Source organism: Palaemon carinicauda, unplaced genomic scaffold (genome assembly GCF_036898095.1).
Source record: "Palaemon carinicauda isolate YSFRI2023 unplaced genomic scaffold, ASM3689809v2 scaffold541, whole genome shotgun sequence".
NCBI classification, from domain to species: Eukaryota; Metazoa; Arthropoda; class Malacostraca; order Decapoda; family Palaemonidae; genus Palaemon; species Palaemon carinicauda.
The window spans coordinates 95,808-122,572 of record NW_027171807.1 but is presented as its reverse complement, the minus strand read 5'-3'; the positions used below and the strand labels follow the sequence as shown (position 1 = coordinate 122,572).

Below are 26,765 nucleotides of genomic sequence, written 5' to 3'. Positions count from 1 at the left end.
AAGTCAGTCGCGAAGCAGCACAAACGATATATTGTGAAGATCGAAGACTACCAGATAGTTCTCAAGGATTGTATCTCACCCTCAGCAAAGCTCCAATCAACTTTGATCGCCTTCAAAATTTAAAGGATCAGCTCCCTAACGTCTTTCCTCCTGAGGTTTGCTCCAAAATTGCTGTCAGCTTGAGGGACAGCTCCTTGCACAAGTATGAAAACCTATACAACATTTTTAAAAGTTTCATTCACAAGGAGTATGGAAGAGACAACAAATTTCCCCTGTTAGCAATTATTTTATTTTTCAATCACCTTATAGACAAGGGTCTGTCTTACAACACCCTGAAGAGCTACAGAGCAGCTTTAGGTCCTATCTTGTCAGGCTATTTCCCAGGTTACTGTCTTGCAGAGGACAAATATGTCAAAGCAATGATATCGGGAGTTAATAGAAGGAAACCTAGAAATTCTCACCAGTTCCCTGGCTGGATCTAGACAAAGTAATTTCATTTCTCAACACCACGAAAGATAACTCTACCTTACTACTGACACAGAAAACCTTGTTCCTAGTAGCCTTAGCTTGCCCTTTAAGAGCTAATCAATTTAACAATCTCAGCATTTCCAGGAGCACCTTCACCCCAGAACACATTGTCTTACGGAACCACCCTTCCTTCATGGCCAAAAACCAAAAGAACAACTACACGCCAATAGAGATCAGCTTTAGGAAGCTTCCTAACAGACCAAAAATATGTCCAGTCAGACAATTGAACTTCTATTTGGAATACACCAACAAAGTCTGTATGGAAAGAAACATAGACAGGAAAGACCACATATGGCTAGATGAACACTTCAAGATAATGTCTCTACAAAAAATGAGACAACTTTTTAGGGAGTGCATTTTCAGAGCCGACCCAAATGCAACTAAACAATCAACGAATTTTCACTCTATAAGGGGGCAAGCTTCATCAAGACTGCTATACAATGGAGTATCGATACAAGAAATCATGTCCAGAATGAATTGGAAAAGCGACTCTGTCTTCAGCTCTTACTATGCTCTCCTCGGCTTACAGGGAGCTTTCGATGCTGTGGTCGCTGGACTTCATCTTCAAGCCCCCTGAAGCATCTGCCTAGCTACCACTGGTGAGTCCGGAAGGTTGAGACCTCCCTCTCCAGAACTGTAAGTTTACTTGTGAACGAAGGTTCTGGAGTGGGAGGTGAGACCTTCCGGACTCAAAGTCTGGGTCACCCTCCAACCCTTCCCCCGTGAGCCGAGGAGACCATGTACAGTACTTAGGAGGGAATATTCTAACAACTTCATAATTCAACAGAGTAGGCTATATACAAGAACACACACATACAATCACTATTATTCCACAGAAAACAAACTAACTGGAATCTTTCAATATTCATATCAACCAAGAGAGCACAAGAAGATTGAATTTACTAGTAAAAAAAACCTTTATGTCCAACAATTTGCACCTTCACAGTAATTCCTTCATAACTTGCACTACCAAGGTAAGCTCAACCACTTCTGTGTTATTTTTTGTTCTATTACAACTTCAAAAATGTGACTTCCATTGCCGAGTCAACCCGCTCGTCTCTGGTAACTCCGCCCAAGGGGGCGTGGTTTAGGGCTCGCGCCGCCGCTTGGGGGGGTTCCAGGGGGGGGGGTGTATAAGCTACCACTGGTGAGTCCGGAAGGTCTCACCTCCCACTCCAGAACCTTCGTTCACAAGTAAACTTACAGTTCAAGTCAACTTCCTTACCAGGTACTTATTTATTTTATGTTTGTTATTTTGAATAACTGCTAAAATGAAATACGGGATACTTAGCTTCTAATGTTAACATGTATGCTGGTCTCCACCCACCCCCCTGGGTGTGAATCAGCTACATGATCATCGGGTAAGATTAATATTGAAAAATGTTATTTTCCTTAGTAAAATAAATTTTTGAATATACTTACCCGATGATCATGAATTTAAGGACCCTCCCTTCTTCCCCATAGAGAACCAGTGGACCGAGGAGAAAATTGAGTTCTTGTTGACAAGAAGTACCTGAGTACCTACTCGACAGATGGCGCTGTTGTGTACACCCCCACCTGTATAGCGATCGCTGGCGTATCCCGACCTTAGATTTTTCTGTCGGGCAACAGAGTTGACAGCTACATGATCATTGGGTAAGTATATTCAAAAATTTATTTTACTAAGGAAAATAACATTTTAATAATACAAGAATTATTGAACAATTAAAATTAGAAATGATGCTAAAGGAGCATTTCACTGGGCGGCACAGGTCTCTCGCCCAGAAATAGATTTTTCCTTCGTCAAAATCCCTTTTTTAAAACACGTTTTATTCTGATTTCAGAGAACCGGGTCCGGAAGATATAGAGTTCGAGCATCTGTGGGGGGGAGGAGTACATCACCGAGACGGTCCTCGGCAAGACGTTCCGCATTTCCTGCGAGTCCTTCTTCCAGGTACGTAACGCCTGAGAGATTACTCTGCGCTTTGACTCGTTGATTTCAATTGTTGAGATGGGAAGAGTCAGGGATTGTCAATACAGGTTCTCGGCTTACAAACTTGATGGTTTTTAAGAAGCCGGTTGTATGTCAAATTGCTTGTAGAAATCTTCTTCTTCTTCTTTGTCTGCATCCCCTCCCACCTTTATGTAGGGTCGATGTTTCTGGCCAGCTTTCTCCATCTACCTCTGTCCCACACCCCATCACCGGTTAATCCCTTTGATCGAAGGTCATCCTTGATACAGTCCATCCACCTTCACTTTGGTCTCCCTCTCCTTCTCGTTCCCTGTACCTGCATTTCCATCACTCTCCTCCCAATAGACTGTTCATCTCTTCTCACGACATGACCATAGCATCTGTCTACTTTCTTGGATCTTATCTGATAGTTTTCTAACTCCTGTGGTACCCCTAATTACCTCATTCCGTATCTTATCTCTCCTTGTCACCCCTCACATCCATCTCGACATTCTCATGCTACGTTACACTTGACTGGCATAAAGTGCAAAGACACGACTGTTGAATAACACTGTTTACAGATATAATTGTAGATATAATTTTATTAACCCTTTTACCCCCGGGCTATTTGGAACTTTCCAACCCTTAACCCCTAGGAGTTATTTTTTTTTTCAAGCACATTTTGCAGTATATATTTTTCAAATTTCTCTAACAGCCTTAATTTTTGTCATAGAGAGGTCAGGTTGGTCTCATTCTCTTGGAAAATGCCTGAAATTTCTCAAAAAATTATAAAAAAAAAATATAAAAAAATTGTAAATAGCAGTTTTTTGCAAGGACGTACCAGTACGTCCATGGGGGTAAAGGGATGAGTTTTGTGAAACGTACCAGTACGTCCTTTGGGGGTAAAAGGGTTAAATTATATAATATTCTTTTATTCCATTATACAAGATCTGGGATTTAATGATTTCAGTTTGATTTGAGTTTGTATCTCCGAATAGTTCTAAGTTGAGTACCTTAACCCTTTTACCCCCAATGGACGTACTGGTACGTTTCACAAACCTCATCCCTTAACCCCCATGGACGTACTGGTACGTCCTTGCAAAAAACTGATATTATATTTTTTTTTTTTTTATTGCATATTTTTGATAACTATGAGAATCTTCAGGAATTTTCCAAAATAATGAGACCAACGTGACCTCTCTATGACGAAAATTGAGGCTGTCAGCGCGATCTAAAAAAAATATAATGCGAAACGTGCTTGAAACCGGAAAACGCCTCGGGGTTAAGGGTGGGAAGGTTCCAAATAGTATTGGGGGTAAAAGGGTTAATTGTATACGTCTATTACTCTCCTCATGACGAGAATAAACAATTTCAGGCTAACACCGAAGGATGCGAAGCGCTGTACGAGACCGTGGCGTCCTTCGCCGAGTTGGACGGCACCTCCGTAATCCTCGACATCTGCTGCGGCACCGGCACCATTGGAGTTTCCCTGGCCGACGTAAGTTCGTCTGTCCTTGTTTTTTAGGCCGTTTTATCCCAGTTTAACTTTTGTTATTTGAGTATTTTATTGGCGCGTTCCAATAAGTTTAAACCATTGACTTGGCAGAAACAAACAAGTGTATCAGGAGCTGATTTTTATTTATTCTCTACCAATCAAAGATGGTGAAAAACTGAAAAATACAAAATAAACCAAATTTTACAATGTGATAAGTAATGTAGGCTAAATAAACTCTGAAAGTTTTGAAAATGTCCAAACAAGGCCATGGAAGTGAAGTTTACAAGTACAGTATGAACAAGTTGTACATGAAATAGTAGAAATTTCAGAAATATCAATATAGATCTATGAATAGTTATATAATTTCACAAGAAAACAAATCAAAATGTTATAGTTACATACGCTGTGGTTAGCCACAAATTGTATCAGCAAACAAGTTGTCCTGTAGATATCTTATAAGGCAGTATTCCTATATGTAGGTAACACTATACTAATCTTCAGAGAAGTTTGTTTAACCTTTTGAAGACTTCCTTTTCTGACACAGACCAGAAACTCAAACCTGTTACAACATAATTACAAGTGTAAACAGTCTGTTGAAGAACCACTCCACAAGCATTGAACACTGGTTCTAAACAATACTTACAAAATACTCAAAATACCAATTATCTCCTTTTACCAAGTTAAAAGAAAATTAACGAAATATACAGTAGGTTTCCACAGATAAAATCAGTTGCAATTCTAGACCATGTATATAAATGTTTGTCAAAATTAACCATTCCTATAAATGCAGAAGTATAAATAACATTTATAATATATAATATACTTTCGAGTCTATTGATCCACCAAAAAGTCACTAGTATTGTGCCACAGAACAAACTTCCTGTATGTCTAAAAAACGGATTTTGAGCGAAGCGAAAAATCTATTTTTGGGTGAGATAGCCATGGCGTCCTGATGGAAGGTTCCTGTTTGGTAGCTTCCTTGGGTATAAGACTACTAAGATATTCCCAGAGAATTTAACCACAGGTTATCACAGAATTCTAACTTCTGGAGCGAGTATCTCAAAGGTTTCCCTTTAAGACATCGTAATACAACAGGGGACACGCATGTCTGAACGTGCCACATAGCTATCTTCACCCCGAACAGAGTTAATGCTTCGGTGTGTAAGGACTGAGAATAGCTGGGAGCCGTTCCACAGCTAATCTCACTCGTGGCTACTACTGATACTCGAGACGTAAACAAACGGACGCCATTGCTCTGATGACGTCACGCCCGTCTTCATCCTGAAGCCAGTTGCTGCCCATCACCATGATACAATTGTGTAGGGTGGGAACAAAACTGGACGAAGTAGTAGGGAGGGTCCATCAGGACGCCATGGCTATCTCACCCAAAAATAGATTTTTCGCTTCGCTCAAAATCCGTTTTTTGGGCTCAAGCCATGGCGTCCTGATGGAAGAGTACCAGAGAATCAATGTATCGTGGTAGATTTTCCCCCAGTGTTAAGTGCCTAGGCATTGACAAAACAGCAAAGTAATCTTAGGTAAAGAACCATAGGAACGAAGTATCCTGCCCCCCTTTGGTAGGAAGTTCCCATGGGCTATGCCGACGTCAAAGTGGTATTGAAGGGCTATTCATCCTGACAGAAGAACTTGAAGAACTTAGAGATGAAGCAGAATGTTTGATATTTGTATAGGAACATTCTGAATTAGACCAGTGGTGGTTGGGCACTGTGTATAGAGTTCATCTCTTGGTTATCAGAAGTAAGTATTCGTGTAGGAACCTTACTGAGACAGGGTGAATATAATTTAGGATTAGACATCTTAAATTCTTCATGACCATAAGAAAGGAGGAATAAATAAAACTATGACAGTATGTATTTCATAGTAGGTAGGAGCTGAAAGAGACGCATAAGTAATAAAATAGAAATTTTATTTCACAATGCAGAAATTAAATAATTTACAGCAAAAGTAAAGTTCATTTTTTTTTATAATAATGTACATAGAAATAAAGGCTTGCTCTTGAATCTGAAAAGGAATTTCAGGATTAGTAGGTACTCGTTCTCGAGGAACGCAAGTCTTTAAACAACACATCATGCTCAAGGCATGCGGCACTTGTGTGACACTATGACATTTCACCTGGGATAAGAACAGTTATAAAAGCACTAAGTGTTTTTAGACATCACTATGAATCGCTCGAGGGTCAACATAGGCACCCGAAGAGTTAGAGTCCCAAGTAACTCACTGTTCTACGCAGAGTTAGGTGCAGGTTTCATAACACTACCTGCGGCTACCACAAAATGTTTGACTTCGTGCACTTGTTTCGCATAATGTTTAAAGAAAACTCGCGAGGACTTCCAGCCCGTAAAGTTTTTAAGGCTTTCAAAGTCCATGCTCTGAAAGAAGTTCAGAGAAGATGCCACTTTTCTAGGATCATGACCAGCGGGTGTACTGTTCGGATCCGCTCTGCGAATGAAGTAGGTGATTTTCGCTCTTAATTGTTTCAGTGACAGGTCGCTGCCCGATGTTTCTCCTTTGAAGAGTTGGCCTCCACCAAAGTTCGAAGTTCTGCGAAGATAGACCTTGAGACTCTCTACTGGACATAGAGAGACATCCTCCTTCAGGGGGCATATTCTCCAAGGGCCCCATCTTTTGGTGGGTAATTCGTTTTTAGCGAGAAACGTCGGATCAGGGGAGAGGGTCACTTCTCCTGAATCGGTAAACAGGATGTGTCCCTCTTCTCTTGATAATGCCACTATTTCGCTGACTCGAGCTCCCGAAGCGAGAGCAAATAAAAATATAACTTTCTGAGTCAGATCCTTGAGGGGGCATGAATCGTTGTCCAAGTTGGAGGCGAAATGGAGTACCTTGTCTAGTGACCAGGAGATCGGTTTCGGAGGGGGTGCTGGACGTAGGCGAGCACATGCTTTTGGTAATTTGTTAAAGATGTCGTTGGACAGATCAATTTGGAAAGCATATAGAATTGGTCTAGCCAAGGCCGATTTGCAGGTTGAAATCGTATTGGCTGCTAATCCTTGTCCATGAAGGTGAATGAAGAAGGACATACAGAAATCAATGGTGATTTCTTTAGGATTTTTTGCCTTGACAAAGGAGACCCATTTCCTCCAGGATGATTCATATTGCCGTCTCGTGGATTCGGTCTTGTATTCCTCTAGGAAGTCTAGACTTTTCTTCGAGATCCCAAACCTCTTCTTTGCGGCAAGGGAGAGAAAATCATGAGATGAAGGTCCTTGATTTTCGATGATGAAGCGAAGACAGTCGACTTCTGTACTTGTTGAGAGAGAACTGGGCCCGGGAGAGGGATCAGCTTGGGCTGCAGCTCCAGGACCAGGGGGTACCAGTTGCTCCGGGGCCACTTGGGAGCCACTAGGGCCGCTGTCCCTTTGAAGGTTCTCAGTTTGGAGAGGACTTTCAACAGAAGGTTGGTGGGAGGGAACAGGTATATCTTGGACCACCTGTTCCAGTCCAGTGACATGGCGTCCACCGCTTCTGCTTTGGGGTCCTCGTACGGGGCTACGTACAGAGGAAGTTGATTGTTGTCGCTCGTTGCAAAGAGATCTATCTGAAGTTCTGGGACTTGGTGAGAGATGAAGGAGAACGATCTTGCGTCTAGAGACCATTCCGACTCTATCGGGTTTGTCCGAGATAGAGCATCCGCTGTCACATTGCGGAATCCTTGTAGGTGAACTGCAGACAGGTGCCACTTCTTCTTCTCCGCCAGACGGAAGATTGGGAGAAGCACCTGATTTATCTGGGGCGATCTTGAGCCTTGGCGATTGAGACAACGAACTACCACCGAGTTGTCTAGGGTTAGACGGATGTGGATCGAGGGCGGCGGGGATAACTTCTTCAGAGTTAGAAGGACCGCCATGGCCTCAAAGATGTTTATGTGGAACGTCTTGAATAGTGGAGACCAGGTCCCTTGAGCCTGTTTCAGGTGGGAGTGACCTCCCCAGCCTTCCAGTGAGGCATCCGTGTGGATGTTGAGTGATGGAGGATGGTGTTGGAGAGGAATGGACCTTTTCAGGGCCTTTGCTTCCGACCACGGCTTTAGGAGGCGTCGAAGTCTGTTTGGAAGCCGTCTCTTGAGGTCTCTTCGAGCGATGGATGCCGAGCGTCTCCAGACTCCCGCGGCATCCTTTAGCTGTGCACGAAGCACTGGGTTTGTCACTGAGGCGAATTGTAGAGAGCCTAGAACTCGTTCCTGCTGTCGTCTTGAAATGCGTTTGGATTTCAGTAGTCGCTTGACAGACCCTGCTATTTCCTTCCTTTTCTTCTGGGGGATGGAAAGGCGGTGTGACTGAAGATTCCAGTGGATTCCCAACCACTGAAACTTCTGAGCTGGAGAGAGGCGAGATTTCTTCTCGTTGATCTTGAATCCCAGGTGTTCTAGGTACTGGGTAACTTCGTTGCAAGACTTTGCACACTCTTCGGGCGATGGAGCCCAGACTAGCCAATCGTCGAGGTAGGCCATCACCTGGACGTTTCTTAGGCGGAGCTGTTGTACTATGGCATCCGCCAGTTTTGTGAAGATCCGAGGGGCCACATTGAGGCCGAATGGCATGGCCCGGAAGGCGTAGCTTTTCCTTTGGAGTCGAAATCCTAGGAAGGAGGAAGCGTGATGGTTCATTGGAATGTGCCAATAGGCATCCGCCAGGTCTATAGAGACCGTGTAGGAACCTTGAGGCAGAAGGGTCCTTATTTGTTGAAGCGTCAGCATCTTGAATTTGTTGTTCTCTATGAACTTGTTGAGGGGGGATAAGTCCAGAATGACTCTGAGTTTGTCTGAGTCCTTCTTGGGAACGCAAAACAGTCTCCCTTGGAACCTGGTGGACTTTACCTTCCTTATCACCTTCTTGTTCAAGAGGTCTAGAACATATTCTTCCAGAAGGGGGGTCGATTGCTGGAAGAACTGCTGGAAGATTGGGGGTGGTTGCGTCCAACTCCAGCCTAGACCGTTCTTGATGATGCTGTGTGCCCAGGGATCGAAGGTCCAACGATCCTGGAATTGGCGGAGTCTTCCTCCCACCGGAAGCACTTCATTGCTTCTGGTGTCCCGAGGACTTGTTGCCTCGGCCGCTAGCTCCCTTTCCTCCTCTACCTCTGGAGGGACGGCGAGATGCGTCTCTGCTTGCACCCCTGAACGAGCCTCTACCTTTGGCATGAAAGGTAGTGGATGGTTGCTCAAAGGCAGGGGTGAAGACCGGTGACTGTGACAACACCGGTTGGGGGACCAATTGAAAGGTCTGTTGTGGTTGGGCAACCACTTGGGAGGTAGCGGGTCCCGGAAACTGACGTCGTTGCTGACGTTGCTGGGGTTTTGGCTTTTGAGGTTTCCTCTTAGGCTGAGGTCCATCGTCCTGAGAGGGTTTCCTTTTTCTGGACATGCCCCACTTGTGGAGAAGGTTCCTATTCTCCGTGGCGGCTCTGTCAGTTATTTCCTTGACAAGGTCAGAAGGAAACAGGTGCTTTCCCCAGATGTTGGAGGAAATCAGCCTCCGGGGTTCGTGTTTCACGGTGGCACCGGCAAACACGAATTCACGACAGGCTCTTCGAGCCTTTATGAAGTGGTACAAGTCCTTCATTACTGTCAGTAAGTGGGATTTGGATAGTACCATGTAGTGATCTGGTACTCTAGTGTCACAGGCCATCACTTCCAGTTGGACTTGATGAGAAAGAGATGCCGCAAGCCTCTCCTTCGTGTCTTGTTCCCGGCGAAGGAGGTGATCGTTGAGCTTAGGGAGGTCTTCATTAAACTGACGTCCGGCGACGTCAGGATCGAGCCTTCCCACGACGAAAGTATGCTGAACATCTTTCCAGTGTCGAGCGTCAGGGGGGGTCACGATGGAGAAGGGTCTGCACTCCTCCAGTGCAGGGCAGGGTTTCCCTTCTTCCGCCGCTTTAAGGCATGCAGCTAAGGCCTTTTCCAAGAAAGGAAGAACCGCAGTGTCAGGTGCAACGTACGTAGGATGCTTCTTGCTCAAAGCCGGAAGCTTAGAGCAGGTAAAGCCCCTACTCTTAAATGCGGAGGCTAGCATAGCCTGGGCCTTTGTGAGATCGAACACTATCTCTTCTTTAGGTTCGGTCTCTTCCTTCGAGGCAGGTTCGGAACGAAGCCGGACGTAACAGTCCGGGTAGGCCTCAAAGCTTGGGAAGAACTCCACATCTTCCAACGGGACCGTGCCGATCTTGTCACTAACAAAGATCCTGCCGGTCGCAATAACCATATGCTCTGCATACCTCCACGGGTTGGCATGAGAGCAAGCGGGGAGATCCTTGACCGAAATCTTCTTCGGTTCTCTGGATCCAATCATCGACCTGATGGACTCCTGGTTCTCCTTCAGCCTGTCGTCCATGACGGCTCTAATCAGCCGGATCAGTTCTTGGGTAGAAGAAGAAGGATCCGGAGTCGAGGAGGTAGACGGAATGGACATTTCCGTCGGTGTAGGAGTAGGAGGAGGGATGGACGAGGGAGCAGCTCCAAGCTCCGACTCGGTGTACTCCACCTTGTCTTCGTCCTCTTCGGCTCCTTGAGCCATAAGCGTCTTCTCCGTGTCTTCCGAGACGTCTGAGATCTGTTCATCATCCTCGGAATCTAAACGACACTCGTGCATGGACTGAGCCATGACCACATCAGGTTCCACCGTAATTTGGACAGTGGGGATCGCATCTTTTGGTACCACTGAGTCAGGGGAGGCCTTAGGGAACAACAGGGACCTCAGTTCTTCGGTGGCCAGGTACGGTCCAGTAGCATTTTTCTGAAAGCCACGCACCCACTTGCGCAGCTTTTCACGAGAAATGTCTCTAACCTCCGCTGAGGGAGGGTTATGGAAGGCCTCAACTAGGTGGGCCTGGCAGACCGTACAATCCAGTGGATTCCAAAACTTCAAATCTCCTTTCTTGTCTGCACAAGGGGTGTGAGTCCTGCAAGCCGTATGCCCGTAAAACTGCGGGCGTTTCACAGCGCAGAAGGCGAAGTCACACTTCATCTGCTCCTCCTGTGGAAGAAAGAGAAAATGAGTATGGGGGAGTCATAAGAATGGCTCTTAAACTAAGTTAATATTAATCATTAATTTTAACTTAAAGAAGGTGTGATGCATAGAGAATGAAAACAGTAAAGGAGAACATGCTCCATGCATCTCGCCCGGCTGGTTACCATAAGCTTGGTCCTTGGATAATCCAAATGACCGAGATCATTGGATATAGTTTCCTAGAATTCCCAGTATTTTGGAACTCCATGGAAAACCAAGGACAAGATTGGAATCGAATTCATTCGGTTCCCAGTTAAGAGCCAGAAGGCCTCATTAAAGGGTAACTGCTTCTGGCAACCAGCCGTGCTAAGATGCACATAGCATGCTGGAATTAGAAGAATGCAAGGAGACAGCATGATCACTAATAGAGCAGTACTAGGTACTGATCTTAATAGCAGAAGCAGCTTATCTGTTTGCGATATAGGGCTATCCTAGTCTTATGATAGCTACAGTAAGGGGGTGCAAGTATTCTTGACGCCTCCGGGGCATCCGGCAAGCCGCCGGCATGCCGGAGCTCGCTCCAGCATAGATTCTGGCATTAGAACAGACAATTTTCAAAAGTCAGTTAAATACCAGGATGGCGGCCGCCGGCACAACGGCGGCACGCCGGCAGGAAGCGGCGGCTCCGGCAGTCGGAGGATGCCAGGTTGGTGACTGGGATAAGGATGGTAAAGGCAGTATCGGGTTGCCGGCAGTATATGCCGGCACTCCGGTGATCGACCGGCAAGCGGACGATTAGATAGGAGTAGGAGAGCCGCCGGTAGTAGCCGGCGGCAGCCGGCAGTCCCTCGGTACACGGGGGGCTGGCGGCAAGGGTAGGGAAGTCACCAAGTAGGAGGCAGGTATTGCCGACAGTAGAGGCGGCAAGAGACCGGCACCCGGATAGATAGAGAGACAGGGGGAGGGGGGAAAGGGATGCAGGAAGTACCGTCAGGGTTCCAGACATCCCTCCCCCTCCCTGAGGGGGTGTACCCATGATAGAGGCAGGCTCTAACATCCATGAGCAGGGGTCACTAGGGACCGGGAGCTAGGTAGCCCAAGGGAGGGCTAGGGAACACCCAAGAGGGGGGGGGGAGACTCCCATATGCAGAACTATACTAGTAACTAACCTTATAGGACACTATGAAGGTATATGTACCAGAGTGGACTGCACAAGGAAGCTCGGGTAGCCCTACTCTTCCACCCTAAGGAGGAGTTGTAGGACAGGGGACAGATGAGTATAAACTAACCTAAGCATAGGCTAGGCTATACAAGAGATAGGTGGGGAGGGAGAAGAGAGAAGTCTTCCCAGGAAGGGTTTCTGTACCAGAGCGGCCACTAAGGGAAGGGAGGACACTCCCTAACCTAAGATCAGGCTGATCGGCTAAAACGGTGCAAGAGTACAGTTTCAGCATGGAACAGAGAAACCTTCCTAACCCGACCTAGAACAGGGCTAAAAGTCCTGAACTAGGCAAGGAAGAAGACATATCGCTATCGCAGGAAAGTCATAGACTATCCTAGCCATAGAGGTAGGCTAGCCTAACCTCACTCTCAGACGCAGCCCTAAAGGGGGTTCATTCCTTTAGGGAGGACAGAGAGGCGATATATACTCTATTAGACAATTAATCCCTTTACTCAGAAAAGGGATCAAGGCTAAATAGAGGGAATGCCAAGGCAGGGGATGAAGGAAGCATATAGGGGTCCTAATATTAGGTTAGGCTAGAAAGAATCACTGACTAGCCTATCCCCTATATGGTCCCTGAAGGCGAAAACATTTGCATCACTGTCAAAAGTATTGTAAAATAATAATGCCACTATCTTCATAACTTAGTCTAGGATCACTAATAAATCATGCATGAACACTTGTATGTAGGCTCCTGGCCTGGGGGCTATAGTAGCCAACTGGTATGAGGTCAATCGATGACCGATAAAAAGCGTCTAAACACGATATAAAAGTTCCTAGCTATGAAGACTAAATAAACTAATGTATTCGATTAGTATATAAAGCCGGAAGCGTTGTTGTGGCTAACTAAATAAGACATGCATAACAACAACGACGCCATAAAATGGCGGGTCCGGTAGAGGCACAGCTCTGCCACAAAACATCAATTATTTCGAAAAGTAATATTTACTTTACGGCCAGAGCTTAATTAAACAATACTGGAACCTTGTACTCAACTTTCCAGAAGAAGGCGAGGCTGAAGGTAACGACATAGCGAAGATGCAAAGCGATAAAAATAACACAGGGAAAATCCGTCTAAGTAGGGCAGCTACTAAACAAAGGATGAAGACGGGCGTGACGTCATCAGAGCAATGGCGTCCGTTTGTTTACGTCTCGAGTATCAGTAGTAGCCACGAGTGAGATTAGCTGTGGAACGGCTCCCAGCTATTCTCAGTCCTTACACACCGAAGCATTAACTCTGTTCGGGGTGAAGATAGCTATGTGGCACGTTCAGACATGCGTGTCCCCTGTTGTATTACGATGTCTTAAAGGGAAACCTTTGAGATACTCGCTCCAGAAGTTAGAATTCTGTGATAACCTGTGGTTAAATTCTCTGGGAATATCTTAGTAGTCTTATACCCAAGGAAGCTACCAAACAGGAACCTTCCATCAGGACGCCATGGCTTGAGCCCAAAAATTATTATATCTAATTAAATTAATGTAGTTCAGTACAAGTATCAACAGGTCAGAATGTTAAGAGCTGAGCTTGACTCATTGGGCTGGTTATTCTTCTCTTTTTAATAATAAAAATAATAATAGAGTATTGAAAATTTAGGTTATTGTAAATCAAAGAATTACCAAGGGTTGGTCATTGTAAATCAAAGAAACATCAAAATTTAGTCATTTTGAATAAAAGAAATATAAAATATTTGTCATTGTAAATCAAAGAAACATGAAATCTTGGGTACTATAAATCAAAGAATTATTAAGGTTTGGTCATTGTAAATCAAACAAATATCAAGTTTTGGTCATGGTAGACCAAAGAAACATCAAATTTGGTCAATGTAAATCAAAGAAACATCAAATCTTGGTCATGGATAGTCAAAAAAACATAAAATTTTGGTCATTGTAAATCAAAAAATTTGTAAATTTTTTATCATTGTTGATCAAAGAAACATCAAATTTGGTAATGTAAATCAAGGGAACATCAAATTTTGGTCATTGTAAATTAAAGAAACATCAAATATTTGTCATTGTAAATCAAAGAATTATCAAAGTTTGGTCATTGTAAATCAAAGAAATTTAGTCAGTTTAAATCAAAGAAACATCAAATATTTGTCATTGTTAATCAAAGAAACATCAAATATTTGTCATTGTTAATCAAAGAAACATCAAATATTTGTCATTGTTAATCAAAGAAACATGAAATTTGGTCATTGTTAATCAAAGAAACATCAAATTTGGTCATTGTAAATCAAAGAAACTTCTTTAATATTTAGTAATTTTTTTCATGACTCGTTAGGAATTCTTAGTTAAGTTTTGGATAGGCCTGAATTTTGCTTGATTGGTTTGCCACTATATTCTTATCTTGACTCTTATAAAGAACAATTAATGTCACTGAGACAGCCATTATCTTCAATCAAATAATAAGGATATGTTTATTGAAGCCATTTTTCAATTGTAATCTCTCCCCATACGTGATCTTGTTTTCCTCATTCCCTCTTCAGCAATGCTTGAAAGTCTACGGCATCGAAATGGTCAAGAAAGCTGCTGAGGACGCCAGGCACAACGCAGACTTAAACGGCCTGGACAACGTCGCCATTTACACCGGGAAGGCGGAAGTGAACTTTGAACGCGTTGCTGGCGCAGTGCGTCAAATACAAAACAGTCGTCGTCGTCGATCCGCCACGAGCCGGACTGCGTGAGTCATTGGATTTTGTTATTCCGATTTATTGCTGCTATATCTCAGGATGTCTCACAGGATTATAATACAGGAGAGGGGTTCCCAGCCCCCTCATCCCGTCCCTTTTAGTCTGTCTGCTAAAGAAGGTGATGAATGCAAGAGTTGATGGGAGAAGTACAAGAGGAAGGCCAAGGTTTGGGTGGATGGATGGAGTGAAGGAAGCTCTGGGTGATAGGAGGATAGATGTGAGAGAGGCAAGAGAGCGTGCTAGGAATAGGAATGAATGGTGAGCGATTGTGACTAGAGTGCAAATACAAGACGTATACAATGATCTACGCTTTGCCTCAGTAGCTGAGGAAGTTCATTTAGGCCTTTCCATTGCCCGTTGGTGATTGGTGGACCATAAGCTTTGGCTACGTTACTAGGACACCAGGTAAAGGTGTATATAATGAGTTATTGGATTTCAATCACAATTTCTTCCTCGTGCTCTTTAGGCATTTCTTTTGAAGGAAAGTAGTTGCCGGTAATTCAAGAATGCATTTGGGAATGCATAATTGTTTGGTCTTCATTGGAAGTTTTGATTTTACCACTCTATGGGTGTATTTGGTTCACAGTTAGTGGAAGGGGTTCTTTAGCATTTGTAACTAGTGTTGGAGGTCCTTTGCTTTTTCTCTTCTGTTTCCTTTTATCTCTTCCTACATGACTTGGAGGAGCGTTGAGAGAAAAGGTCCACTTTTGTTCATTTGTTTGATTTCTGCTACCCCTTAAAATTGGGGGAAGTGCCTTGGCAAATAGATAGAGATGCATGACTGTGCAAAAACCCCCAACTCTCCTATTCCATTTTGCCTTTCTCATTTTGAGAATCAAACTCAGAACTGGGGAGCTTAGATATTCAATCCACTTGATCATTTCCCTTGACAAAGATTCTTTTTGATTAGGCATATGTGTGTGAAGTAACATTATCAGAAGCAGCATCGCAAAATAGCATTGCAAGGTACAGCTGGCTTCATTAATTCCGGTATACTGTACTTCTTTGGAAGCTAGGGAGACCTCTGAAAGCTGTACATTTGTAACAGGTAACGCTGTCATTAGCTCAAAAGAAAGTATTGGCAATGCCACTTGTAAAACAAAGTTGCTGCGCTTGTAAACATGCAGTTAAGTTCATTTTTATTAATTTTACTAAGTACTGTATAGAAAAATATTGTAGTTTAACAGCACTTTGTGAAAATAAAAATAATTCTCTTCTTGTTTACAAGCTCAGCGATTTTATAGGCAGCGTTTCTAGCAATATAATTAAGAAGCCCAATTGATATTGGTAATTGCCAAGGAATAATACTTCATCATGTTGTGTTTATGTTATGATGATTGGTGACGTGGGTAGTGATCTGCAAAGGTAGTACATATTGTCCTCATTTTCTTACGATTTTTCTCGTTACACTCAAGAAAACAAATTTCAACACAATCCAAATAATGCATTGGATACCTAGTTGTCATCCGGATTTACACACATTCTTGACGACTTAAGCTTGAATCATAATAAGCTTCTTTCCGCCCGCAGCGAGTCGTTGCTGCCGAAAATGGGAAACCAGGAGCTTTTTGCTCGAGGTTTTGGCTTCTCGACTGGATAGGAAGCATCGAGCACAAACCCCAAGCATGACTGGATGTAAACAAACACGATGGCTGCTGCAAATAGAACATGCTCTTGCTTGGCTATCTTGAGTCCAACAAGCATCAAGAGATGATAAAAATTTGCTTCGTTCATCCTGTGGTGGTTGTAGAATTCTTCAGTTGACGTAATATTCCGTGAAAACATATTACTGCAACAGACGGAACATTTGTGGGCGCCAGGATGATATCAGTTGATCGGTTTTGTTTACACTTTTTCCTATTAGCTCCTCGACCCGCGAGATCGCAGTGTGATTCAACAACACTTTCGTTCGCGAGCATCGGCTGGAGGTTGGCGGGAACCTAGAGCAAGAAATGAATAGTGTGATTCCCGCATCAACAACATGGTCTCCTCTCCCTGTAAATAAGAGCATAATTCAACGTGATAATTCCTACACGATTTACCTTCAACATAGAAAAATATCAAGGAAATTCTAGCATGAACAGGAATACTATAAAGTATTTGCTTAACGTAAAATAAGGTTTTTTCTAATTAACCTGAACACATCAATATCAGAAACCTCTGCTTTCTATCATTGCCTCAACCCAAGAATTTTTTTTTTTAAATGCTTTCATCCTTAGTATTACTAGGCTCTACCTTTTGCCATCAACCCTCTTAATGAGAGAATGCCTTTATGAAGTCATTGAGCTTCAGCACGGCATTTCATTCCCGTGCTGAAACTTGGTGACGGGCAAGAGGGCTCTCGAACTTTGGGAAATTGCTCCCCCAGTTCGAATCTAAATTTCTCTCTTTTACCTTTTTCTTTTTCTCAATATTACTTCGACCTTATCCTAATTTCACAAACTTTCTTTAGTCTTGCTTTCCAAACTCTATGAGAAAAATTTCCCTCATTATATGTGTGTATATATTATATACATATATATTTATTATTTTTTTTTTTCTTTTCTCCTATGGCTTGGATGTTTATACATCCATTGTAGCCCCGGCGGGGATGTTCATATATCCTTTATTGCTGCCTGCTTTGATGAGTGGGAGGAGGTATCACGGTTGGGAGGTGTTTGCATTCAAAGCTATATGTGAGAGTATTGGATGATTTCAGCCATCCCGAAGATGGTTTGGACCTTTTTGGCGGAACTATTCTCAAGTGTTGGGTCTTCGGAATCCAGGGGGATCCAATGCTTGGGGTAGGACTCTCGGCTTTTGGCCGGAAGCCCGTCATTATAGATATGGGGAGGATGATTCCATAATTTCTTGGTCTCAGTCCTAACAGGCGGGTTCAGCTTACACCTGTGCCTCTATATCTGTTTTGATGCTATCCTTCGGGTAGAGTATGGAGTGGACCATCTGGGAAGTATACTCTCATTGTGCCGATAGTGGTGAGTGCAAATTTCCTTTCCGACGTGTGATGGCCTAACATTCTCGAGCAGGTACATCAAACTAACTCTTTTCTCTCTCTTTAGTATAATGGATTCTTTAAGGAACGAACCCCCATCCCTGGATACGCTGACTCTCCCCCAGCACTGTTGACGACCTCTGCTATTGTGATAAGGGATAGCTCTGTTGATGACCTCGGAACGGGAAAGGACCATTCTACTGATATTTCTAAATCGAGTAATTTGGGTAACACGAGGAAACTTCGAATCCTCCATGTTACACAAATTTCAATAGAAACAAATTATGATGATCTATGTAAAGCATTTGAATGCTATGGATGCATAAAAGAAATAAGGATGAAACTTGAAGCTGAAACTTGGGATTCATGGATATCTTATAGTAGTTATGACGAAGCATTTAGTGCATAGTAGTTATGACGAAGCATTTAGTGCAATAAGTAATTTGAATAATATTAAAATCAATAACTTGAATGTCGCGGCTGCTCTCTGCGATAAGGTACCAAAAGATTTAGATGTGTACAGGCCTGCCGATTGGTTGGAAAAAGACGCAGATTTAGTCATGCCCTCCCAGAGAAATCCAAACCACCGATGTGGCTTATAGCTGAATCAAAGGGGGTTACAGGGAATTATTTTAAAATATGCAAATTGATTCAGGAAAAAGTAGGAACTATTGCACCAGGCGATATATCTCGTTTTGGAAAAAATAGTTTCCTTATCCATGCCAAATCCAGTACACAGTCGGTAATATTGTCCAATATGAAAATAAGTAATGATGACATTAAGTTAGATGTCAAACCCCACCTAAATTTTAGCTACGGAAGGGGCGTAGTTTTTAACAGAGATCTATATGATTTTACAGAGGAGGAGATACTGGCCATGTGTCCATTAAATGTTTGGAAAGTTCATAAAGTCCCAGGTACATCAATGATAATCCTTACGTTCCAGGATGCTGATGTACCTTTTCATATTATTATCGAGAACGAAAGGATTAAAGTAAGACCCTTCAAGCAGAAGCCATTGCAATGCTTTAATTGTTTTAAATTTGGGCACCCGTCCAAAGTTTGCAAAAATGAGAAGATGTGTGGTATTTGCTCCAAATCTTACCATGGTGAGTGTGCACTTGGAGCCAGGTGTTTAAATTGCAGCTCGAATCACAAATCCACCGACAAGATCTGCGAGCTATATAAGTTGGAGGAAGCTGCCCTCAACAAATCAAACTTAGAACACATAAGTGTGACCCATGCCAAAAGACTATTAAATAAATCAAATACATATGTTAAGGCATTAAAATCAAACCAACCTAGCACTGCCAATAGCTCAAAAAAAAGTATACTATCTGACAAAATGTCAAATAACGAGGTAACCATATCACCTCCTGAGGCTTTACCACGGTGTATTAACACTAGGTCATTGCCCATTGCTGTACAGCCTTCAGCCGCCATTACAAAAAGTAATACAAACCTCTCTCAGGCCATGTCCTTGCCTGATCTGATGGAGGTTCCACTTAAGACTAACTTACCTGATGCACCTGTTGTGGGAAAGGTGCAAAAACCTCGAATCCCACCATCTATTAATCGCAAAAGAGAGAGACCTCCATCTCTCTCCACCCTCCATTAGAAACGTTAAGGTTATGACATCAAATAAATTTGATGTTTCTAATGAACCAGAAGATGGACTGAATAAATCAGAAATTCAAGTTGAGGTCCACCATCCACCTCAACAAATAGATAAAAAGAATACAAAGAAAAACACCAACGTTAAACCCAACATAACAAGACCACCTCTGAAGAAACCTACTGGTAATAATGTTAAATTAAAAACTGCTAATGGGAAGACCTCATCCAAGATGTCCTCCAGAAATAATCCATAGTTTTCTCCTCCATTTTGCAATGGAACTGTCAGGGTTTGAGGGCGAAATATGAAGAACTTAAGCTCCTAATTCATGAGCATTCCCCCATAATTGTATGTCTACAGGAAAGTATGCTTGATTCTAACACTCCTAGTCCTCGAGAGTATGTTAGCTATAGAACACCATATAATCAACAAGCAGGGAGCCATGGCGGAAGTCTCATGTACATTCGTCGAGATGTTCCCCAAATACCCATGTCTATACGTACAACCCTGCAGGCAGTTGTTGTACAAATTGATATAGGGAGAAAATATACAATATGCTTTCTGTACTTACCTCCAAATGATAATATTTTATATGATGATTTAGCAGAGGTCATTCAACAACTCCCTCAACCTTTTCTCTTACTGGGAGATATGAATGGTAGACATCCTTTATGGAGTGATGTTTTGGCGAACACAAGGGGCAATATTATCTCATCAATTGTGGAGAATGAGGGTGTGGGACTCCTTAATACAGGAGAGCCCACAAACTGCCATGTTCAGACAGGTACCTTGTCATGCATTGACCTTTCAATTGCAAGCTCTAACTGCCTTCTTGATTTTGATTGAAGGACATTAGATGATTGGCATACTAGTGATCATGCACCAATCATTATAAACACCAACAAGGGTCCGCCTTTGCAAAGATCGCCACGTTGGAATCTAGACAAGGCAGACTGGGTTAAATTTTCCGAGCTAAGTGAAATCGAAGGGAGAGCAGAACAGTTTGAAAGTGTTGATGATGCCATAGACCTACTGAATGGAACTCTTCATACAGCAGGAGTCAATTCAATTCCCAAAACAACAGGGTTATTCAAACGACGACCAGTCCCGTGGTGGTCTTCAGAACTAACTGCACTCCACAGAGCCACAAGAAGATCTCTAACACGATTGCGTAGACGCAGAACTGATGAGAATTTAACTATGTACAAGAAATGTAGAGCACAGTTCCGTCGTGCCATGAAAGAAGCAAGGCGCCAGTCATGGATGTCTTTTGTTTCCTCCATTAACAGTAGAACACCACCATCTTCTGTGTGGAGGAAAGTAAAAAAGATAGCTGGCAAATTCACCCCCAACCCACCACCAGTGTTGAAGGTGAATGGCCAGTATGTAACTGAAGCAAATGAAGTTAGCAATGGCCTGGCTAATTATTTTTCAAATGTATCCAGCAAGTGTGAAGGAGCCCCTGGTCACCAGTATAGGAGCACTGAAGAAAAGAAAATTTTAAATTTTGCAACAAGAAGGGAAGAGTCGTATAATTCTCCTTTCACTGAAAGAGAATTTGATTCCGCACTTGCTCATTGCAACGATACAGCCCCTGGACCCGATGGAATTCCATATGCAATGATTAAACATGTACATTTTAATACAAAGCTGTTTATTTTAAGCATTATTAATAGAATATGGCATGATCATAGTTACCCAAGTGTTTGGGAACTAGCCATTATTTTAGCCTTTATAAAACCCGGTAAAGACAAGTTTTTAGCAGCAAACTATCGTCCTATTGCATTGACATCTTGTTTATGTAAAATCATGGAGAAGATGGTCAATGCAAGGCTGATATGGTACCTTGAAAAGAAAGGTATTTTATCACCGATTCAATGTGGATTCCGAAAAATGCACTCAACGACTGATGTGTTGATACGACTTGAGTCTTCTATTTGTGAAGCCTTTGCTTCCAAACAGCACCATGTTACAGTATTTTTTGACCTTTAAAAGGCATATGATGCCACATGGAGATATGGTATTCTTAAAACCATTCATGAATTGGGATTGAGAGGAGAGCTGCCACTATTTATTCAGGCATTTCTTTCACGTAGAGTTTTTCAAGTGAGAGTGGGGGAAACTCTATCAGAGAGTAAGTGCCAGGAAGAAGGAGTTCCTCAGGGTAGTGTGCTGAGTGTAACCCTTTTTGCACTAGCAATTAATGGGATATCCTCCGCCATTCCCCAGGATGTTCTCTCAACATTATTTGTGGATGATCTCTCTATATCATTTGCTGGCACTAGAATGGCAATGGTTGAGAGAAAAATCCAACTCTCTATTGATAAAATTATCCAGTGGGCTGACATGAATGGATTTTAAGTTCTCGACAAGTAAAACTACCATTGTCCATTTTTGTCGTATCCGGGGAGTACATCCAGACCCGGATATATACATTAAAGGTCAACGGATACCATGTGTATCGGAAACCAAATTTTTAGGTTTGATATTTGACTGTAGACTTACATGGGTTTCTCACCTAAAAGCGCTAAAAGCTAAATGTGTTGAAGCTCTGAATATCTTAAAAGTATTGTCCCATACATCATGGGGGGCAGACCACAATACTATTTTAAAATTATACAAGGCCTTGATTTTTTCCAAAATTAGTTATGGTTGTGAGGTATATTCTTCAGCCACCCCAAGCCGGTTAAAAATATTAGACTCGATACATCATGCAGATATTACATTGTCTACTGGAGCTTTTAAAACCTCGCCTATCCCAAGTCTCCTTGTTGATGCTGGAGAGTTACCTCTAGACCTTTACCGAATGTCTTCCATTCTTCGGTATTGGTTTAGATTGCAAAGACTCCCTAACACTCTAGCCTTGTAAGACACGCATCATACTTTGAGTTGCACCCAAAATCTCCTCAACCTTATGGCTTTCGGGTGAAACGATTATTAAATAGTATGGATATAATTAGAAATAAGGTACTTCCATTCAAGATATCATCAACGCCTCCATGGAAGTTACCAGAGATATCTTTTTGTAAATATTTTATTGGCGATAAGAAGAATATGTCAGACCTAGAAGCCAGGTCTCTTTCTAATGAACATGTTAAAGAACATAGAGGATCAACTTTTATCTATACTGATGGCTCCAAATCTGATGCTGGCGTTGGATTTGGAGTACATAGTAATGGTTTTAATTGTAGAGGTGCACTTCCTCTGACCGCTTCTATATTTACTGCCGAACTGTATGGCATATTAACCGCTATTGAGAAAATAGCGTTGGAGGAGGGTAATTTTACAATTTCTAGTGATGCAAGGAGTGTCCTTCAAGCTATGGAAGTTTTTAATTCTAATAACCCTCTAGTTTTAAAGATTTTAGAATGGCTTTTCCTTATTGGACGGAGAGGTATAACAGTTCAATTTTGTTGGGTTCCAGCACATGTAGGTGTGTCCGGGAATGAGAAGGCAGATTCACTGGCTAAGGAGGCTGCATCCGAGTTGCTGCCAAGAAGGTATCCCATTCCCTGTAATGATTTCTTACCTGACATCAAGAAATTGGTTTGCAATAAATGGCAACAGCAGTGGGATAGTCAAGATGGCAATAAAATGAGGTAAGTAACAAATGACATATCTCCTTGGAGGTATAATATGATGCCCCGAAAATGGGAGACGTCTCTTTGTCGTCTCCGTATTGGTCACACTCGGTTGACACATGAGTTTCTGCTGAAGGGCCAACACCAACCGTATTGTGACAACTGTTTAGTACCTCTAACAGTAAGGCATTTGTTGACCGAATGCCAAATTATAACAACTTGCGGAATAGATATTTGTTTGAGGCTCGAGGTGAGGGTGGCAGGTTCATCCTTGCCAAGATTCTTGGAAATGATGTGTCCTACCATGCAAGTGGCATTTTTAGATTTCTTTCAGAAGCAGGTCTTCTGAAAAATATTTAACTTTTATGACTTTCAATTTTTATGATTTTAATTGAATACTCTTTAATTTTTTATTTTATTTCATTTTTTATTTTTGTATAGCCTACATAAGTTAAATGTTACCGGCGTCAATGACCTTAGATGTCAGGATGCCTGAAAACTTTAAATCATTCATTCATTCATTCAACAAGACCAGAATATCGGTCAATCTTTCGATGACCCTTTATAGCTATGCTATGGCATCACGCAGAATGGTTTCCGGACCTTCCGCAACTCCTATCAGAGTTACCGAGAGAGCTCCCTCCACGACACAATCTACTCAGACATCCACATGCCAACATCTTTCACAAAGCCGTAGTATCGCTTCGACCTCACGCCTGGAGACTATCCAGCATCTCCTCACTAAGAGAGAATTGTCGCAACAAGTTGCGAACGGGATGTCTGGACACCTGCGTAAGTCATCCGCAGGGGTCTACCAGGCAAAGTGGCGAGTTTTCTGTGGTTGGAGTCGTGAAGGGGTATCTCTCCACTCGATACCACTATTCCAGCGATAGCGGAGTTCTTCGTATATTTGCGGGAAGAATGCAATGAAAGGCTATCACTCAGCCGTAAGTCTAGCCTTCAGGCTCAAAGGAGTGGACATTTCTTCCTCGCTGGAACTTTCCCTACACATACGAAGATATGATCTTACCTGCCCTCAGTTGGTAGTGAGACCACCTCCATGGAACGTGGTTTGAGTTCTCAGGTCTCGTAAGAGACCTCCCTACGAACTTTTACGCAGGCTTCAGATCGCCACCTAACTTGAAAGGCGGTGTTTCTACTAGCTTTGGCCTCGGCCAAGCAAGTCATTGAACTTCATGGTCTCTCGTATGACATCGCCCATGCAAGGGGATGAGGGGAGGTAACGTTCAGATTCGTCTCTGAGTTTGTGGCCAAGACACAGAATCCGGGAGTGCCGGATCCTCGATTCGACTCTTTCCGGATTTCGAGTCTTCGTTCTGTAACAGATGACCCAGACCATTCCCTACTGTGTCCAGTAAGGAGTCTGAGGTTATATCTCAAAGAACAGCTGTATTCGTCCCCAAGTGCAAGCTTTGTTTGTGAGCACTGGGAGAACGAAGAGGAGGGTCACCAAGAATACCATCTCGGCTTGGATTCGTAGGGTGATCCATCTGTCCCTGAATCCTGACCCTCCTCCATCATGTCGCCTTAGAGCGCATGATGTCAAGGGCGTAGCTACCTCCCTGGCCTTCAAGAAGAACTTCTCAGTGACGCAGGTTCTACAAGCAGGGGTGTGGAACTGTCAGACGACCTTCACAGCCCACTACCTGTAAGACGTGACCCCCAGGAGGCTCGATACGTTCTCTATCGGCCCTGTGGTGGCTGCACAACAGATGGTTTAAACCTCAGGCTCCTTAATGGACAAGTAGCAGAGGGATGAGGGCATTTTTACCCGGTTTTAGTCTGCATGAAAGAAATGGTATGTCTGGCCCATATTTTTTTTTTCATCCTCCCCTCTCTTGGGGAAAGCAGCATCCTGGGTTCTCTGCACAGCTGACCTCAAACCACTGCAGGTAAACCATGTTTCCTTGTGTTCCTAGTATTAAGTTAATACTGTCACGTTCCCATACCCTGACGAGGTGGTATTGGGAAAGTCTTGGTTACAACAGTTTTTCCTACTAAAGACTTGGATTAACTTTACCTGGACAGTCTATATATCTGAACACACAGCTTGCGTAGGCTCCGGACCTTGCGTAGCAAGGTTTTAGCGAGGAGCAGGGACCCCTTATTTTTTACTACCAACATACAGTGAACCCTCGCTACTTCGCGGTTCGACCATCGCGGATTCACCACTTCGCGGATTTTTTCCATAACCCATATATATACAGTAATATATATATATATGTATGCATGTATTTATGCATATATGTAGGTATGTATATGTGTATACATATAAATATATATATATATACACACACACACACATATATATATATATATATATATATATATATATATATATATATATATATATATATATATATATATACCTATATATATATATATATATATATATATATATATATATATATATATATATATATATATATCTAAAGTAGGAAGATGTGATGTAGTTCTAAGGGAAAAGTATGGGAAATATGTCTGGGTAATAAGCAAAGCTCTACCTCCAGTTTGTTTCTTCATTATGATCAGAGATAAATGTAAACAAAACATTGGTTGCCATTTTTTATCGTGCTTTTTAGCGTGTTTAGGAAATGCATGACATAAAATCACCTTTAATATTTGTGCCTGTTTTAGTTTAGGGTACTGTAGTACATGCATTAAGTGTTCTGTACATTAAAGGGTAGTTTGTTAACAGTACTACGTACAAGGGAAGGTTTTAAAAGTCTGAATATACATGTTGAATAAATAGGTAAATATGGTGTCACTACTTCGCGGATTTTCACCTATCGCGGCCGTGACTGGAACCTATCTACCGCGATAAACGAGGGTTCACTGTACTCGGATAAGGAGCCCCCCGGGTAAAGCCAAAAAGCCAGATCAGCAGGGACGTCCACCCTTCCTAATGGGTGAGTCACCCATAAATAAATAGCGTAGGTTTGTATTGCAGTTACGGAATAAATGACATTCGTAGATAATTTGTATTTTTCTTAACAGTGCAAACCTTAGCTATTTATACAAACTTGCCCGCCAGCCCTATCCCCCATGAAGTCCTACCTTCAAGCAAAGTGAGCTAAATCACCGGTGTGGGAGCGGTTGCAAGCTACCCCCCTACCCCCTGCTAACTAGCAGTATGGGTAGTTAACCCTCGCTAAATTCTAATGGCTCGTCACTTCAGCTACGCAGAAAGTAATACTCCGAAATAAATAGCTAAGGTTTGTATCGTTAGGAAAAATGCAAATTAACTATAAATTTGTCATATTTCAGAATTTTGCCAGATTACATTTCTTTTTTCAATATTAAACTTACCCGATGATCATATAGCTGCAACTCTGTTGCTCGACAGAAAAAACCTACGGGCGGAATACGCCAGCGATCGCTATACAGGTGGGGGTGTACATCAACAGCGGCATCTGTCAAGTAGGTACTCAAGTACTCGATGTCAACAAAGAACCAATTTTTCCTCTGTCGTGCCAATGGCAGGACCTACTAAATACGCCGTCCCTAACTGGATTTGTTTTCACAACGATTTGGTGAAGTACACTATTCCAGTTTTGAGCTTTCGCTATGCAGGGGTTTTATCTTCATTTCAAAACTTGAATTCGTTTTCGATAGATTTAATTATGGTGACGAAGAGAGTATGGACTCTCTTTCACTTTTAAATGGCCGACCCTTCCCTTAGACGGAAGTGTGTTTAGGTTTTTG

At 42.6% G+C, this 26,765-nt stretch overlaps 1 protein-coding gene across 1 annotated transcript in view; it reads left to right on the top strand.

Annotated features, from left to right (window-relative positions):
- Positions 1-14,789: 14,789 nt before the first annotated feature.
- Positions 14,790-26,765, top strand: part of LOC137637123 (uncharacterized) — a gene marked incomplete at its 5' end in the record, with an annotated part of 33,586 nt that continues 21,610 nt past the window's right edge. The window contains one exon of the mRNA XM_068369406.1: positions 14,790-14,841. Coding sequence (XP_068225507.1) covers positions 14,790-14,841 — 52 coding nt within the window. The remainder of the gene's footprint in view (positions 14,842-26,765) is intronic.